The following is a 16,624-nucleotide window of genomic DNA, read 5'->3' as shown; positions in this document are numbered from 1 at the left end:
TGGGGAAATATTGATTTTTTTTAATAAACCAAGGCCTGGTGTTTCTATCATTATATTAATGTGATACATAGCATCAACAAAACCATCTAATGTAGTTGTGAAAAAAATAAGGTAAGATTAATATTGAAAACAAAATCAGAAGAAGGCTTTGCCCTGGTTTCCAATGCAAGTATTTCCTTGCTCTCCTCCAAACTCAAACTGTTTTTCCTACTATGCCTTTTGGTTGATTTAAAACCCAAATCAAAATGTAACTTTAAGACTCCCATATCACAAAGGCAAGCCAGCTGCAATGCCAAACAATTTTGTCAATCATGCGTGTAGTGCATCCCTTTCATGATAATATTAAATAACAAGAAAACATAATGTTCCTTGGCAACATCCACTAAAAGACTGATCCAGATGAGGAAATTATAACTTAATTTCTTTAGAAGGAAATAAAAAACAGAGAAGAAAAAAAGAAAAAGGGAAAGATACATTTTTCCGCCATAGATTCAACTCTATAAGAAGAATTCCACGTCAAGTTCCACATAAGAGCATGTGTAAGAAATGTCGAAGTTACTCAAGACCTGAAAGCCAGGATGGAAACAATATGATTACAATTGCCCTTTTATACATAATCACCAAGGAAAGAACTCAAGAATGGGTATATTTTACAGATGTAGTAGACATGAAAAGGCAGTAGTAAAAGTCATCCAATTAAAGAAACATGAAGTACCATTTCAGACATGATGTAAAGAGGAAGAATGCAAGAAGCAACATTACCAGAAAGTAAAACATCGAAGAAATTGCAATAGATAAACATAGCAAACATGCATATCACATCATATTGACTGAAATTTTAGCCCAGAAATATCTCTTGTTACTAATAGTGGAAGCTGTTCAAACCCATAAAGAACAACATCAAACGGATAAAAGATTATTTCGTTACAGAAACTCTTACCAAAATTAGATTTCAATGTGGGACATAGTCCGTGATAGTTTTGTTATATGATAGAAAGGAGATTCAGAAAGTAAAATACAACAATTTTATTAGGAAAAAGACGTTATGAGTTTTATAATTTGTTTTGCAGGTAACCAGCAATTGTCAATGGTGGGCAACAGACCCCAACAAAAATTACAAACAAGTTTTCTTGATGATGATTAAATTGCTATATGAATCTAATGTATTTTTACCAGAATTTCAACTAATAATCCAAGTAGTGTACTCCTGGCGAATGTGGTCCACATAATTAGAGCTGAAATGGTTAAATTGGAAGTGTACTTCCGGCTTGCTCCCAATCAAACTGAAAGGAAACATTATAAGACGCAATAACATCTCTTATGTTTTATTGTGGTGACTGTTGGGCAATCAACAAACAACATCATAGCTTAAGCACATCAGAGATCAAGATGCCGAGATGGGTGAATGGAAAAAAATTAAGAACAATAAAATTAGAAATGAAAGTATAAGTATATAGAACCAATTAGGACTCTGAAAGTTGAAAGGTTCTAAAAGAGAGAGAGAGAGAGAGAGAGAAGAAATGTGAATTGAGATAGTGGGAATGGATGTGAACACACTCGAATTAAGTAAACAAGATCTCATTAATGGTGAACAAAGGATAGCCTCAGGACTCTATCAATAAGTAAATTAATTAGTAAGAGCAATGATGCAAGCAGAAAGAAAATACATACTCAATTCTCTAATTATCGACGTTTTACTGATGATAATTGAATTACCTCTGGATGAACAATGCCAAAGGTTCCGGCATGCTTCCCTTTAACAAAGATGCTTGCTTGTCTACCCCGAAGAAATTCAGTCTCCTCAGGCTCCTTCAAGAAATAAACTAAGATAATAAGTACAGTGTAATAATAAGTTTAAATAATAAAAAAAAGAGAATAGGCCACGAAATGTGAAACAAATAAGTAAGCTAAGTTACAAACAAATCCTTACATTGGAAGCCATTATGTAATAACCTGTATCGTCAATGCCAACAATTTCCATGATTCTAAGAACCAAACCATGAATTACCTGGAAATTAAACTTTGAAGGTTAAGAACGGTCTGTGAACTTTTATACTAAAATCCAACTACATCAGAATGCAGACATGCCACCATGAGAGAAACAGAGGTAACATGAAAAGAAAAGTTAAAGGCATTTATAAATGCAATGATACCCTTCCAAGACAGCATTAACAAGTGTCTCATTGTTGCTAGATGAATGGAACAATTCAGTTCTCTGTTACTGCTCGAAGCATGATACAGTAACAAGATAAACCAACAAAATAATGACGACGACGAAAAGCGGACAAAACTAATCTTTCTCAAAAACATCCTCCCAACTTTTGCAGGGAGTAGATTAAAACTTTCTAGAAAGTTGTACCTCAAACCCTGACTCTTCACCAGAATACAGTGCTGCAAGATGGCGCCTATTTTTTGCACCAACATCTGTCGTCTCATCCAGTAGCACTACATCACCTAGTTCAAATATCTACAACAAAAAATTGAATGTGCAAGAGTCAGACTTGCCCCTTTCATTTAATACAAAATTTCACACAAGCAAGTACAAGGGGAGAAAGGACAATGGAATCAAATAATGAACAAATACAGAAAACATAAGAAAGATTTTTTCCAGCTAAACAAGCATAAAAAAAAAAAAATTTAAAAGAGCTATTGACAGTATGACTAAGAAACAACATTGACTTATTTCACATTATAGAGCCAGTTTCTCCTGCCACAGGTCCCATATCTCTCAACACTACAGCTCCTTACACCGCCAAACGAATAAATAAAGTGAACTTCATGAAAAAAAAAAAAAAAAAACTTCTGAAGTTAAATTATTCAGAGAAATGCTATTACCACAAACATTAACCATGTAACAAAAAAAAAAATGATACATCTACAGCACGGGATTAGGGATAAGAAAGATAAGATATGGATTAGAAAGATAGCCATACATAGAAATGGTTTCTAGGCTGGAGAAAAATTCGAAGATATGTTTCTTTTCTTTTTTAACATCACAATTATTGCTTCAATTGTTGAATATTATATAAATATCCCATTCATTTGCATCGAATACAAACTGTTAACTGAGTAGGATTGACCACAATAACAAGCAAGATGGCACACTCATTTTCATTATCCAACTGAACCTATAGGCCGCGGTCTGAATTGTGATGCCTATTTAGAGTATGATTCTCTTCCCAAAACATGTTGAAAAAGAACTTTAACAAACCCCCCCAAAGTCATCACCGGGAACAACATCTGCAGACTTTATTTAGCTAGACACAAACAAGTAGGCCATGTGCATGTGTTAGTTAAATGGAGGAGCATGACATAAGTACAAGAAGTGCAACATTTTTATCAAAGAAACTAAAACCACATGGCATAACTGTGTAATAGATCCTTCAAAATTCTAGAAAATAATCTTGTTGTTCAGATTATATTCACTCTTATCCCACCGTGAAACAAAATGTGTACAATCCTTGATTATTTGGTTTCATATGGAGATATTAAAAAAAAAAAAAAAACTGCTCATGAACTGAAGATATAACCTAAACAAAGAGATTGAAAACCATAATAACAACTAACAAGAGTATAACTTATCAGTTTAGTCAAACATTGCACAATACCCGAGGAGTGTCATAGAATAGAAGTCCCCGATGAATTTAGGCCAACAAACCATGAGAGTTTGAACTTAAATTATTCAACATCATGTGTGGCAAATGAACAAAAAAAATTACTTGAACGATGTTTTCTCAAAGAACTGAAGCTTAAAAATAAGAAAAGGCAGCACGATAAAATCTTACATAAAAAAACACAGAATACCTTTATGGGCTTTGGATGGTAATTGTTTTCTCGAACAGTTCTCAATATACCCGGCATGAGAGTTGTTCTAGTAGCCTGCCAAGATTGAGGACTTGGTTACTAAGCTTCAATACTCACAATACACAGAAAAGAATTAGAAAATGAAAGATTCTCATTACAAGGACTGCAAACATAACCATTTACCAGGAAAATCACACAAATAACAGGTTGGTTGAAGTTCTATTACATGGTTGGCATACTTTTACACGTGAACCATCAAGATAATGCATTGTTGAGATCATGACTAACTCCAAGCAAGCTTATGCCATCAATGCAAATATATATATACATATACGATATTGGTGGTGTGTCATGTGTGGGTCATCATAAAACAAAACTTTAAATAGTTCAAGGTAGACACATTACGGAGATATGTGAACTGCTCAGCAATTGGTTTCTTCATCAAAACACAGTTGGCAGGACTAAAGCTCAATGTGATCAAATGGTAGCCAAACAGAAGAGGAAAAATGATTGATTTATCAATCGTCAATGAGAGCTCCATTAAAGCTAAAACCCCCAAGTTTAGTAGTAACTCTTGCATGCAAAAGGCAGTGCACTGAAGTTCATTGTGAGCATAATTGAAAACTTCACGATTTCTCAAAATTTTGGTTGAAATATTTTAGCTTTGCCTGGAATTGACCCACTTTCTTTCTCATGATGAATTTTATTCACCACTAATTTCAGTTGAAACTTTGATTAGCAATACATCTCACTCAAAATTTACAGAACAGAAATATAAAATTTGCATTACTTCGTCAAAATATGTTATGATCAAATGAAAATTTTTAACAAAAGTTTACAAAGATATACCAAACCCACTTATATAGAACCAAATTGATTTGATTTCACCTAAAATGATTCTCATTACTAAAATATACCATGAATACTTCTGAAACATTTATAATATGTTCACATAAATTAAATTTTTTCCATATTGATCAAAATATTTCTTCCATTTCCAAGTTGATTGTGATACACCTTGAAATAGAAATTGTCACCCTTGGCTGTGACAAAATAGAAACCCAGCAGAAGTGCCAAATGAATTACAAATCAATCATCAAAAAGTCCGAAAGTTGAACTGAGACCTCCAGTACAAGTACAAGTTTTCCAAGTTGTGATCATCAATTATTACATATTTACAACTTTTGTTTGCCTGATAAAAGTTTCCTTCAAACTCATGAAAAGAAAAATTCATGATGGTAACCAACTAAATAAGGGCATCATTAGTTGCATCAACCATTTTACCAGGGACGCTTAACTTTAATATAATATTTCAAAAAACACAGTTCCCATACTGGGAAAAAAGCATATGGTACAGTGAAAAGGTTCTGGTATTCTAGCTACTGATTTTTTTTCTCACTTCGAACCATAAAAATCAAAGGTCATGTTCTCGTTGGCATTCCAAGTATCAATCACAGAAAATAAAACTATGATCATTGGTCAAAGTAGTAGCACTGATGAGGGGATAGTAAGCTATAAAGAAAACCTGACATTAAGCCCTATATGGAAGCTTGGAATGGTTTTGCTTTGAATTTTTTCCTAAAAAAGAAATTTATACGGTTTTGAAAATTCCAAAACAGTACAAATTTATTTCTAAGCAAATATTTTTTTTTAATTCCTTTTTTATAGGTATATAGGTGAGGTGTGGCTTGGATCCCTCATTTGTGGTATTACCACTCACAAACTTCTCCTAAGCTTCCTCAAAAATCCTAGATAAAAAAAATGTTTGCTTCTTTCTTATTTCAAAATCATTTGATAAACGAAATATGCTTGTAAAGAAGTGTAGAAAGAGGGTGTCAACATGCAGCTAGAGTTCCCAAACACATTACAGGATTGAAAGAAAAAAATAACGAAGAAGCTTAAATTATGGAACTAAAAACCATCGCTTAGAACATGAACTAATAAAAATCACATTGTCATAATGAAATGAAGATTAAGGTTAAATTTTGACACTAAATTTCATATAATCAGCGAAAAGGAAACAGACCTCAAAATCGGAGGAACGAGGATTTGCAATGATCACAGCAGTTGATTTATCATCCTTCCGGTTCAACATGGAGAAATTTTCTTTATATGAACACAGTATCCATGTCAACACTTCAGTAAAACCAGCCATTGCAATCTATAAAAAGAATTTATAAATTAAATGGAATATAATTCCACAAAAGGGTGTAGAAAACATAGACAAAAATAGGAACAAGTGCGAACAGAGAAATAAAAGATACTGAAAATGGAAAATGTGATTATTCACTAGCAAGCATTCATCAATTAACTTGTATATAAAGAACTAAAAGCTCATGCAGCTTTACATCATCAACACAGCTTCGACTTTCAGAAGTTTTAATTAAATATAACAGAAGGAAGAGTATAGAGATATTGTAGTCCAAACATCCACAGTAAGATTCCATTGATGGCACATCACTGCTGTGCAGGGGACGGTTTAAAATCTGGGTTCTCAATTAGCATCTCAGGTGAGCACACAGAACAATATATTAATAATGAAATGTCTCAATAGGAAAAGTTATAAAGACATAATACACAAAAGTATTTTAATGCTAATGTTATAGAAAGCTAAAAAATATTGTTTGATGAAATAATATAGTTTTCAACCATAAAATAATATTGATTTCAGTCATTGCAAGGGGAATCAACACAAAACTAGAATTGTGGAGAGCTGCTTTGAAGTCCTAGGGCTTTTTTTTTTATAAATATAACTTGTATTAATTAGAAGAAGATAAGGAGGCTGAGGTAGCCCCCAAACAACAAGAAAGGAGAAACAACAAAGCGAAGAAAAAAGAAAGCAAAAAAACACAAAAACAACGGGGGGCTAAGCGCCACACATGATTTCCCAATTAAAAACAAAATCTTCGAAGCTAACTCCCTCGAAATCTTTCTTCAACTTGGACCAAAGAAAGAGTAATCCCAAAATCTCTAAGATCACTGAATGAGACGAGCTCTCCTTGCCTTGGAAAACTCTGTTGTTGCGCTCTCTCCAAAGGCCCCAAGTAATAGCAAACGGAAGGATAGCCCAAAGAAGTCTCTTTCTAGAGAAAAATATATTGAATCTCTACCCCTCCAGAAGCTCAAAGAAAGATAGAGGAAAAACCCAATCCATCTGGAACCGAGATAAGAAAAACATCCATATAACTCTGGAAAACGAACAATGAATCAGAATGAGATTGACTAACTCCCCATCCCTAGAACAAAGAAAGCAAAAGTTTGGAGTAATCCACCCTCGATAGATCAGATTATCCACCGTGAGAATTCTACCCAAAGAAGCAAGCCAAATAAAAAAAGACACCTTAGAAGGAACAAGATTGGACCAAACGACAGATGGAGCAAACGAAGTATCCCCCCTCGGTAACAAGCAATAGTAGTAGGACTTAACAGAGAACTTCTTATCCTTTGCCTTGATCCACTCCCTTCTGTCCTGCTCGTTTTCTCTGACTTGGATAGAGTTAAGGAGATTTAGAAGAGATGTAACCTCCGTCAATTCCCAATCATTGAAGTTCCTCCTAAATCCCAGATCCCAAGAATCTGTGCTCCCGTCCCGAGTCAGGCATTGCCTTATGGAGTTATTTTTTTTCAAAGAGCAAGCGTACAAGGAAGGAAATTGAGTAGACAGAGATGAATTTCCGCACCATAAATCTTCCCAGAATCTAAAAAAAATATGTGGATAACTGAATAAGTAGAATCAAAACTGAGTATGTGGATGCAAATTTAGTAGTGACACCCATGGAAAGGAATCTCCAGTAAAATTTACAGTTCAAGAAATACCCCCAAAGTGGCCATTTTCGATACCTCGGCTTCAATTATAAATGAGGATGAAGATATTGAGAAGGATGCCACCAACAAGCGAAGCAGTGCAAGCTTCTTATAGCCTGAGTGGGGGAACAAAGGAGGGTGAACATAGGTGCTACCATGATAGTAGGATTCGGTTGTTGTTCATTACCAGTCAAAACAATAAAAATAGAGTGTTGATAATATGATGAACTTTTGATGGACGCACTTGACGCGCACTGAAGTGAAAACACATAACTTATCATAAAAAAAAGTTTCTCTCTCTTGCCCATTCTCTGCTCACATATTTTTTTTTTAGATTTCAATCTTAAAAAGGATCGTTGGGCCCACATTGATTATCAAATTGACAATCCAACAACACAGACATCTAGATTTCATGAAAATATTCATATTAAAAAAAACCAAAATTAAAAACAATTGTTTTTCGAGCTTGATCCATGGTGTATAAAGTGGACAGCTACCGAGCACCCACATTTAAAATAAAATTCAATGGTGAAAAATAACTGCTTTTTAAAAAAAAAAACCTTCATATAATTTTATCCTCTACAACCCCATTTCATCGGATCATGATTTTGAATGTCACAAGGTGATCAGATCTGAAAGTTTCTTTTTTTACACTATGGGCAGGAGAGAGAAACTCTATTTTTCTCTTTTTAATTTTTTTAATAAGTTATGTGCTTCTACGCCAGCATGCGTCAAGTCTGTCCACCAAAAGTCCGTCATATTACCAGCACTCATAAAAATAAGAATAGTATTATAGGTATTAAAATTATTTTCATTGCAAATGATGATTATGATAGAGATACTGTGCTCTAGGAGACAAACTAGGTTCGAATTTGCAAAAGTTGAGGATCATGAAAAAACCACCAGATTTTGGTCAAGATCCTTTAGAACACAGACTAGAAAGCAACTTCTGATAAAATATTGTTTTAAGAAACAAGAAAAATCTTGCAACAGAACAAACTACAAATAATCTGTAACTGTAAAAGAAAGAAACATTAAGAACAATATCAATACAGGTCTTGCTTTTGTACCTCCAATCTGATAAGATCGCTAATTTGGCTCAATGGTTGCTGCTTTCCTTGTGTCGAAATTGCTGGCTTTGTTCTTGGGATATTATTAAAACCATAAGCAATGGCAAAATCCTTAAAAGAAACCATATGCCTCGTTATTGCGAATACATGTGAAGACAACACAAACAGTCAACAATACTCAAACTGAAATAGAACAATCACTCGATATAATATAATCAATACCTCAGCCACGTCACAAGCTTCAAGAATGTCACTTCTGGTTGGAGGTACAGATACAATGATATTGCACTTTTCTTCGCTTGATACAGATTGATCAGCACGCAATTGCATCTTAGTCAACAAAGCAGCTACCTAAATGAAAGGGAAGATTGATTTTGAATAAATTACTAGTAACACTAAACTCTTCAAGATGCATCACTCTTAATTCATGCTAAAGATAGATGTGTACTGACAAAAGTGTTCCAAGTACTAACACGATCCATAAGATATAATTTCTAAACCACCACATGGCATCCTAACTATTAGTACAAGAAAACCTTGAACAAAAAAAGTAATAAATTTACCGGATAATCATGAGGCGAGGCAAGGAGTTTAACTAGCCACAGCTTTGAGGCTTAAGCCACAGCATCGAGGCTTAAGCCTCAACAACATGCATTTTTAAATAGATAACCAAATAAATAGAAGAAGTTCACTAAAAGAGAAAATCGGGGAAAATCTACTAAATAAAACTACAATAATTCACATTGCCAAAGTATAATATCAAAACCCAACTTCCAGACTAATCAAAACCAAATTAAAATTTTATCAAAAACATGGTTCCATACTGCCACTTTCCATTCATCCCTCAAATAATAAGCAACACTTAAGTGTAACAGAGGCATTCAAAACCTCGGCTTCTACAAAAATCTCTACAAGTCTTTGCATGAGGTTAATATTTGTTGGTTAGCTAAGATAATTCTTATTTCCTTCTACTTAATGGATCACACCACTTTGATTCTGTCTTGTCTCCAATATTAACTTTGCTTATGGACAGCACCTCCACACAGCCATCAGAATCATACCTCTACCATTTCTATAGGTATCACTAAGTAAAAGGCCATTTGAGGGTTCCTAAGAAAATGACATCAAGTTTAAGCTTGATCCCCACACAGTAGCCTTCTTCCAACCAGTGCAACAAACTTTGTCGCTTCTAGAAAAGTCTTAGGAATTTTAACCCAACCATGCTCAAAGTATGATATTCTAACTTATTTGAAGTTTGTAAGAACCAAGGTCCATTTGGAGATCTTGAACTTGATTTCTAACAAATCTGAATCACTTCCTTAGACTTGGTAGATGTGACAGGTTCTCTCTAAACACTCATATCAGTGAAGCACAAAAAGAAGCAGATAGAACATCTACTTTCAAGAGCTCTAGTCAACCATCTCACCATTAACTCTTCCATAGATGATTTGCCAAGTCGGTAAAGTCAGTGTGTGTTGATACTGTGACCTGGGTTCAAATCATCCTTCATCCACAAATTACTAACCACTAACTGGCTTTCTTATCCCAGATATTAAAAAATTAAAAAAAAAAATCTTTCATAGATGATGATTACAATGGCAGTCATGAAAGTATCATTTATAGTGCCAATCGTAGGGAAATCAAACAAAGCAAACAACCAGATGCATGAGATGCTTGAATAGTTGACTTTTGATAATTCAAATAAACAATGAGCAAAGTACAACACTGAACAATTGGCACACTTCACGACACTTTTATAACAGAAATAAGTAACATGTAAAAGATAGTAGCAGAAGTTGCAATACCTGGCTTGCCTCTAGAGAGATACCGATTCTACCAGTGATTTTAGATAAAGGAACCTCCATTTTGGAGTCCGATAGATCAGGATAAACACATGACTTGCCATCGGGGAAAACCACTTCGACTGGTTCTACCTCAAATTTTCTTTTACAGTACATTGAATACATGGTTACCTAAGAGAAGACAGGCGTCATTATTTACTAGGGCTGCCTGAGACAACGGCCAGGCATAGTACAAAGTTGACAAGCAAATAAATGCAGCAGAATTTTCTTACTGCCCACCATTGTGTTCAAAACAATTTTTGCTTTCGTCAAATCAGTTGCTGTGCATTCAATGAAAACATTCTTTGTCTGTAAACTGATTGCTGAATGTGCTCCATTGATAATTGGGGGCAAAGACAAAACAGTTCTGCATAAATATTTTCAATTAATTCAAGCAAATAAAAACTTCAAGATGTCAAAAGAATTTCTTCATTTCGCTAACCAATTTTCATGTTAAAATATATACACATTATTTTATTTTTTTTGTTAACAGTAAATTCAGACTCCACTAAACGGGTCCAAACTCCAAAGAGTTCCACTTGATTACACATAAAACAGAAAAAATGAAATGTAACACAAAATATTCTATGGGATCGTGGGCTGACAAGTATACCACATGCCATTTTATGGCCCATGATACCTCGCTCTATTAAGAGCAAATCGACTGCAAACATCAATGGTGCCTAACAAGTGCACTAAAATAAGAAAGCCAAAAAAAAAAGTGAACTCAACATCTCAAGTAATGAGAGAAATCGTCAATAAAAAACGAAGATGAAACTAATAGCAGAAGTAGATTAATGAGTAAGAAATTTAACACTACGGTAGGATTTCATACCAAAAGGAAATTGTACCTGTTGCAATCATATATGACCGGGAACACTGGTGAATTCTCAATTATGTGCAAGAACTTCTTAAGTTTCAAATCCGACTGCGAAAAGGTTGATGGTAAACCATATATCAGTAACAATGAAGAAAATGACTTCCACAAGTTAAAAGTACTAAAACAATATAATATCCCCTTAAACCAAAAAGGCGGTATTATCATGTGCAAATTGTCATCAAATTCAAGAGATATTTCATCAAGACTCACTTCGTAAAATTTCATGAGTTCATCAGCTCTGAAACTTTTCACCTACAACAAGATCGAAGTTACAAGGAGCCACATTCAGCATTAGCAAATTACACGGAGAAATCACTTATTAAATAATGCAAGGAGTTGAAGAAGATATAACAAAGATCATAACCACAATGGCATCCTGACATAGTAGGAGGGAAACTGTACATGTCAGAAATGATGTAGTCAATTCATATAGAACCAATATTTCTTTTTATTTTTATTTTTAGATAAATGAAAAAAATATATCTTATTAGAAAAACGAAGGGCAGTCAAGATTCAAGAAGACCAACCCAATGAAAACAAAGCATACAAACTCGACAAGAAGCACTACAGAAAAGAATTATTACAAATCCATTCCAGTCTCCCGACAAAATCGGCAACAAAAAAAACACACCACTAAACTCCTTAAACACCTTACACCAAAAGAACAAGAACCCCAATCTTGAACAATGTACTTTTTATTGTCATAAAACCAACTGGTCCTCTCCTACCAAGCAACCCACCCCCCTTCCCCCCCACACACACACACACACACACACACACTCACACTCACACTCACACACATTGTAGCCATGAGAAAAAGAGCTCCTTAACAGACAAAAGAAAGCAACCAACCAGTCCAAACAGAGAGAGAAAATTCCACCAGACCTCCTGAGCCATATCATAATGAATAAGGATGTGGTCCACCATCTCAACTCCATTCTTATAAAGGTAACAAAAACTTGGACCTAAGACTGATCCGAAGTTAGAATTTTACCGACCAAGGCTGACCATGTTGAGAACGAAAATATTGACAAAGAGAAACAGAATGCTATAATAGACAAGGATCAAGTATTCATGAAATAAAAAATAAATAAAAACTTCAAAGCTTGAATAATCTTCATTAGGAAAAGACACGGTCATTGTAACAATTCAGCTTCAGTTCACAGAGATTTTTGGTGTGCTAGAAACCCAAATTTAAATGCTTACCTGTTTCAGTGGCACAAAATTTATCTCCGTAGGTTGCAAAGCCTGTAAATAAACAAATACAGCATTAGTAATAATGCAAGAAAAAGAAAGATTTCTTTCAATCCTTAAACCAGTCTGCGTTGTGCTAACATTATAGTGATATCTTTCAATCCTTAATCTAGTCAGGATTGTGCTTTGTAAGAATATAGGAAACGTTACCCGCTGACCTTGGACATCTAAATAAAAGAGGCAAGCGGGCAGGTCAACCACTATGAAAAAGAAGGTCCATTTAAGCGGGGGCTGTTTGGCCAGCTCTACGGCTTTCCTTGATTCCAACAGGAATCCAAAGGGTTGCCAGGTGCAATCCACATATTTAAAGTTGGTCTAGCAATTTTTATTTTATTTTATTTACTTATTGGGTGTGTTTACACAATCAAGACCGTGTGTTATTTCTTGAATCAACAGAATACCATCCAAATACCACAGCAACTTCTTGTGTTGAATGAGTTCTTTTTAAAATGATTTCATTAGCCAAATTTTGGTACATCCCAGCAGAAACTTAGTGAATTACTTGACTAGTTAAACGACAAACCCCATGGAAGTCAAACATACACCAAGTAAAGTCATCTAGAGTCAACTAGTATCGATTTCTTTCAAGGAAGAAAAGTTCAACAATACAGATAAATGAATATATGATAAGTCCAAGGAACCAATGGAAAATTCCTCTTGATCAAACAAAAATGCTATGAAAATCTTCCTATCGAAAAAAAAAAAGATTAGCAATATGCCATGAATAACTATGGAATTATGGTCTACCTCGTATGTGAAAGGACCTTGTATTGTATCCAAATCGTGCGTCCCAATAGCAACAAGGGTTCTCCGCCTGAAACAAAATTTGGAAGTTAACATTTCACTCAGAAAGATTATATGATACATTTTGCAAAACCTCCCGTGCTAACCAAACAAATGATGTAGATATTCAACTAAAAGACAACAAGCAACACAGGTAACATGGGCAACCCGAGCAAAGCAACTACAAGAACATGCAATGAATCCATCAAAAAGGGAAAATGCACATGCACACATGCTAGTAAATACAATCACCGACATAGAGGATACAAAACCAGCATAAGAAGATTTACCTGCATATGTTCTGATGAAGCTTATCTTGAAGATCAATGAAACTCTTATATCTCTCTTCGTCAAAACTTATGCCTCTTAAAACAGCACAAACGATAAAAGGCCGAATCAAAGAAGTCTGCATAGAAGCCGCATATTTAAATTGCATCTAAAATAACCCGTAAAACACTTAATTCGATCAGTAAATCAGTACTACCTCTGGTTTTACATGCATTTTAAGCATGGATTCCCTAGGGATGTTGGCCACTGTATATGTGGGTATCTCGTCGAGACCCATAAAAATGCGGAGGGCTTGCACTAGCCCTTCAAGACAAAGCAAATCATACCTGTTCCCCCAGAAAACCATCTTAATCATCTAAATTGTGAAACTAAACTGAAAATTAAATATAAACACGCTCATTTACAACTAAAAAGATACCTGTTTGCTGGAACCTCGATTTTGTAGATAACTTCTTCATCTTCTGTTAACTCTTCTTCTTCTTCCAAGTGCTTCTCTTTTCTGATAATTGCTTTTTCAGTTGTCTGAGGGAAATGTGACAATTAGATTTTAACTTTGTTCCCACAATTGAACTAAAATTATATATATTAGAATTTTAAAAAAAAATTTAATTAAAATTGACTTACAACGTCGTCGAGCTCAATACCGAATTCCAAACATAACTCATCAAACTCGTCTTGTGCTGAGATTTTTAGTGAATATGGAAACAACTCAAGAAATCAAACTATCGAAAATTGAAAAATAATATATATATATATATATATATATATATATATATATATATATATTTTTTTTTTTTTTTTTTTTTTTTTTTTTGATTGTGTACATACTGTAAGTTCTTCCAAGTGCTTTGAAGAGACGGTCCCTTCCAACTGAAATTTTAGGCATTGTGTTGTGTATAGGAGCAACAAGTCTACAACGCTATGTAGAGTTATTATAAATAAATAAAAATAAAAAATATATATATCAATGAAAAACGTAATCTTGAGGAGATCTTAGTTCCATGGGCAGCTTGGATGATGTAGAGTTATCGTTGGGAATATGGCATACCTTGAGGTCGTAGATTGCCGGAAATCTGAGCACCAACTCAAGGAGAGGATGCGATGGGTTTAGGGGCCAGGTAGCTAAATTGGGGAATCGAAGTTAGTCACAATATATTATTTTATAGGGTGTGAAATCATAATGTAATGGTGTGGTAATATCATAGTCTAAAATAATTTCTTAATAGGAATAAGCTTTAATTAATAATAATTATTTGAAATTTGAAAATAAATAAATGAAAAATAATTCTTATTCATAGAAATTACATGACCAAATAATTAAGAAAGTATCTTACCTAAGCGTGTGTTTGATAACATTTCTAAAATTTGAATGGAGGTGATCCATCTTTAAAATTCGGACTTCAAAAACCGTATTTCTATTTGTTTCGTTTTCGATTTTGGATTTCAGAATCGAAATTTAGAATTTTTGAATCAGTAATTGGGGTACGTTGGATGAAACTTCTGAAGTCTAATTTTAGTTTCTATATTATAATTACAAATGCTTTTAGGTATCTAAATTGAATTCTAATAAGATTAGAAAATTAGTAATTTGTTATAGGGGAAATGTTCAGCAACAAACATTTTAGCAAACATTTTAGCAAAATATTTTTCAAAACATGGGTTAGAAGTTTTGGAATGAGCTGATTTTTGGTGAGGATGAAATTATGTATATATAGAAACAAAATTCAATCAATTCAATTATCTTTTATCTCTTAGTTATATTCTAGTTATTTATTTTATCTTCTTCAAGTTATTGCTTATTTATCAATTTACTTTACAAATTCAAATTGATTTTGTGTGTTTCATTTAACATAATCTATTAATTTCTTTTGAATCTATTGATTTACACATTTCCACTATGTCACCTATTCAACCATGTCTTCAATCCAACATCTTCAACGTGTTGTCCTCAGATGACGTGTTAATTCTAGATTTTTGTGAATTTTTCAGATATCCCTTTGTTTTCACTTTCTTGATATGCCCTTTGACCTCATTATTCACTTAAATTTTGAAGGAAAAATAAAAGGGTTTGAAATACTTCAAAACCTTTTCTTTTTCTTCTCAAAACTAATCATTTGCAACCTTTTGGAAATGGTGAAAATGATGAGATGTTGATGATGAAGGTAGTAATGGTAACAATGATGAAAGTAATGAGACGATGACGATGATTATCATAATGATGAGTATTATGGTGACGAGGGCATTGGAGTTAGTTTTCATTAATCTATAGGAAAACACGAATGTCGAGAGGCAAATCTAGTACAAGCATACAAAACATATATTGATTTGGAGTCACTAGATGAGTCATTCTCCTCTCCAATATTAAATCAAAGTCAAGTCTTTTACAAATATTGAATTAATATCTCCCAAAACATTTGCTCCAAACATTTATTTGTTTAATATAAAAAATTGAATTTTGATGATCGTAAATTACCAATTTTTCAGATTTTAAAGGACTAATAAATTGAAATTGGACTTCCATAAAATCTCTCTCTCTCTCTCTCTCTCTCTCTCTCTCTCTCTCTCTCTATATATATATATATATATATATATATGGGGACGGTTCGAGGGACATCTTTGAAACCAAATGAGAAACCCATGTTTATCATTCGTTAGATTTTGATAAAACAACGGCTAAGACATGTTCTGACGTCAATTCCAAATTAGAATGTAAGTTTTTAGAATTAAAAAAAAAAAACTCCCTCATTTTTTCTTTTTCTTTTTTAACTAATTATCTGTTTCTATTAATATTTCTCTCGAGTCTCAACAGAAAACCCAACCCTTCGTTTCTCGATCGACTGAAAACCATCTCTCTTCTTTCTTGATCGACTGAAATCACAGGGAATAGAACGAATATCACA

General features: G+C 33.8%; 1 protein-coding gene across 3 annotated transcripts; it reads right to left on the bottom strand.

The window, feature by feature from the left end:
- LOC147399278 (phenylalanine--tRNA ligase beta subunit, cytoplasmic-like) lies at positions 1–14,907 on the bottom strand. Of its 3 annotated transcripts, none has more exons than XM_086448769.1 (21): positions 14,773–14,907; positions 14,553–14,635; positions 14,349–14,404; positions 14,143–14,246; positions 13,921–14,050; positions 13,727–13,842; positions 13,401–13,467; positions 12,606–12,647; positions 11,610–11,651; positions 11,371–11,447; positions 10,760–10,886; positions 10,484–10,651; positions 8,901–9,029; positions 8,679–8,825; positions 5,831–5,965; positions 3,805–3,879; positions 2,360–2,467; positions 1,931–2,008; positions 1,717–1,809; positions 475–566; positions 1–284 (listed from the first exon to the last, which is right to left on the bottom strand). In XM_086448769.1, exons 2-20 carry the CDS (start codon positions 14,608–14,610, stop codon positions 498–500), a joined length of 1,821 nt encoding a protein of 606 aa, XP_086304895.1. In that variant the 5' UTR covers positions 14,611–14,635; positions 14,773–14,907; the 3' UTR covers positions 1–284; positions 475–497. The 3 variants fall into 3 exon arrangements, with proteins under 3 accessions (XP_086304895.1, XP_086304897.1, XP_086304896.1); XM_086448771.1 differs by having other exon boundaries at positions 8,679–8,789; positions 14,773–14,906; XM_086448770.1 differs by having other exon boundaries at positions 14,553–14,643; positions 14,773–14,870.
- Between the last annotated feature and the right edge of the window lie 1,717 nt (positions 14,908–16,624).

This window comes from Akebia trifoliata, chromosome 7 (assembly GCF_017979445.1).
Source record: "Akebia trifoliata isolate Shusen 1 chromosome 7, ASM1797944v1, whole genome shotgun sequence".
Taxonomy (NCBI): Eukaryota; Viridiplantae; Streptophyta; class Magnoliopsida; order Ranunculales; family Lardizabalaceae; genus Akebia; species Akebia trifoliata.
Note: the sequence above shows the minus strand (reverse complement) of the source record. Positions and strands in the feature narration are given on the sequence as shown.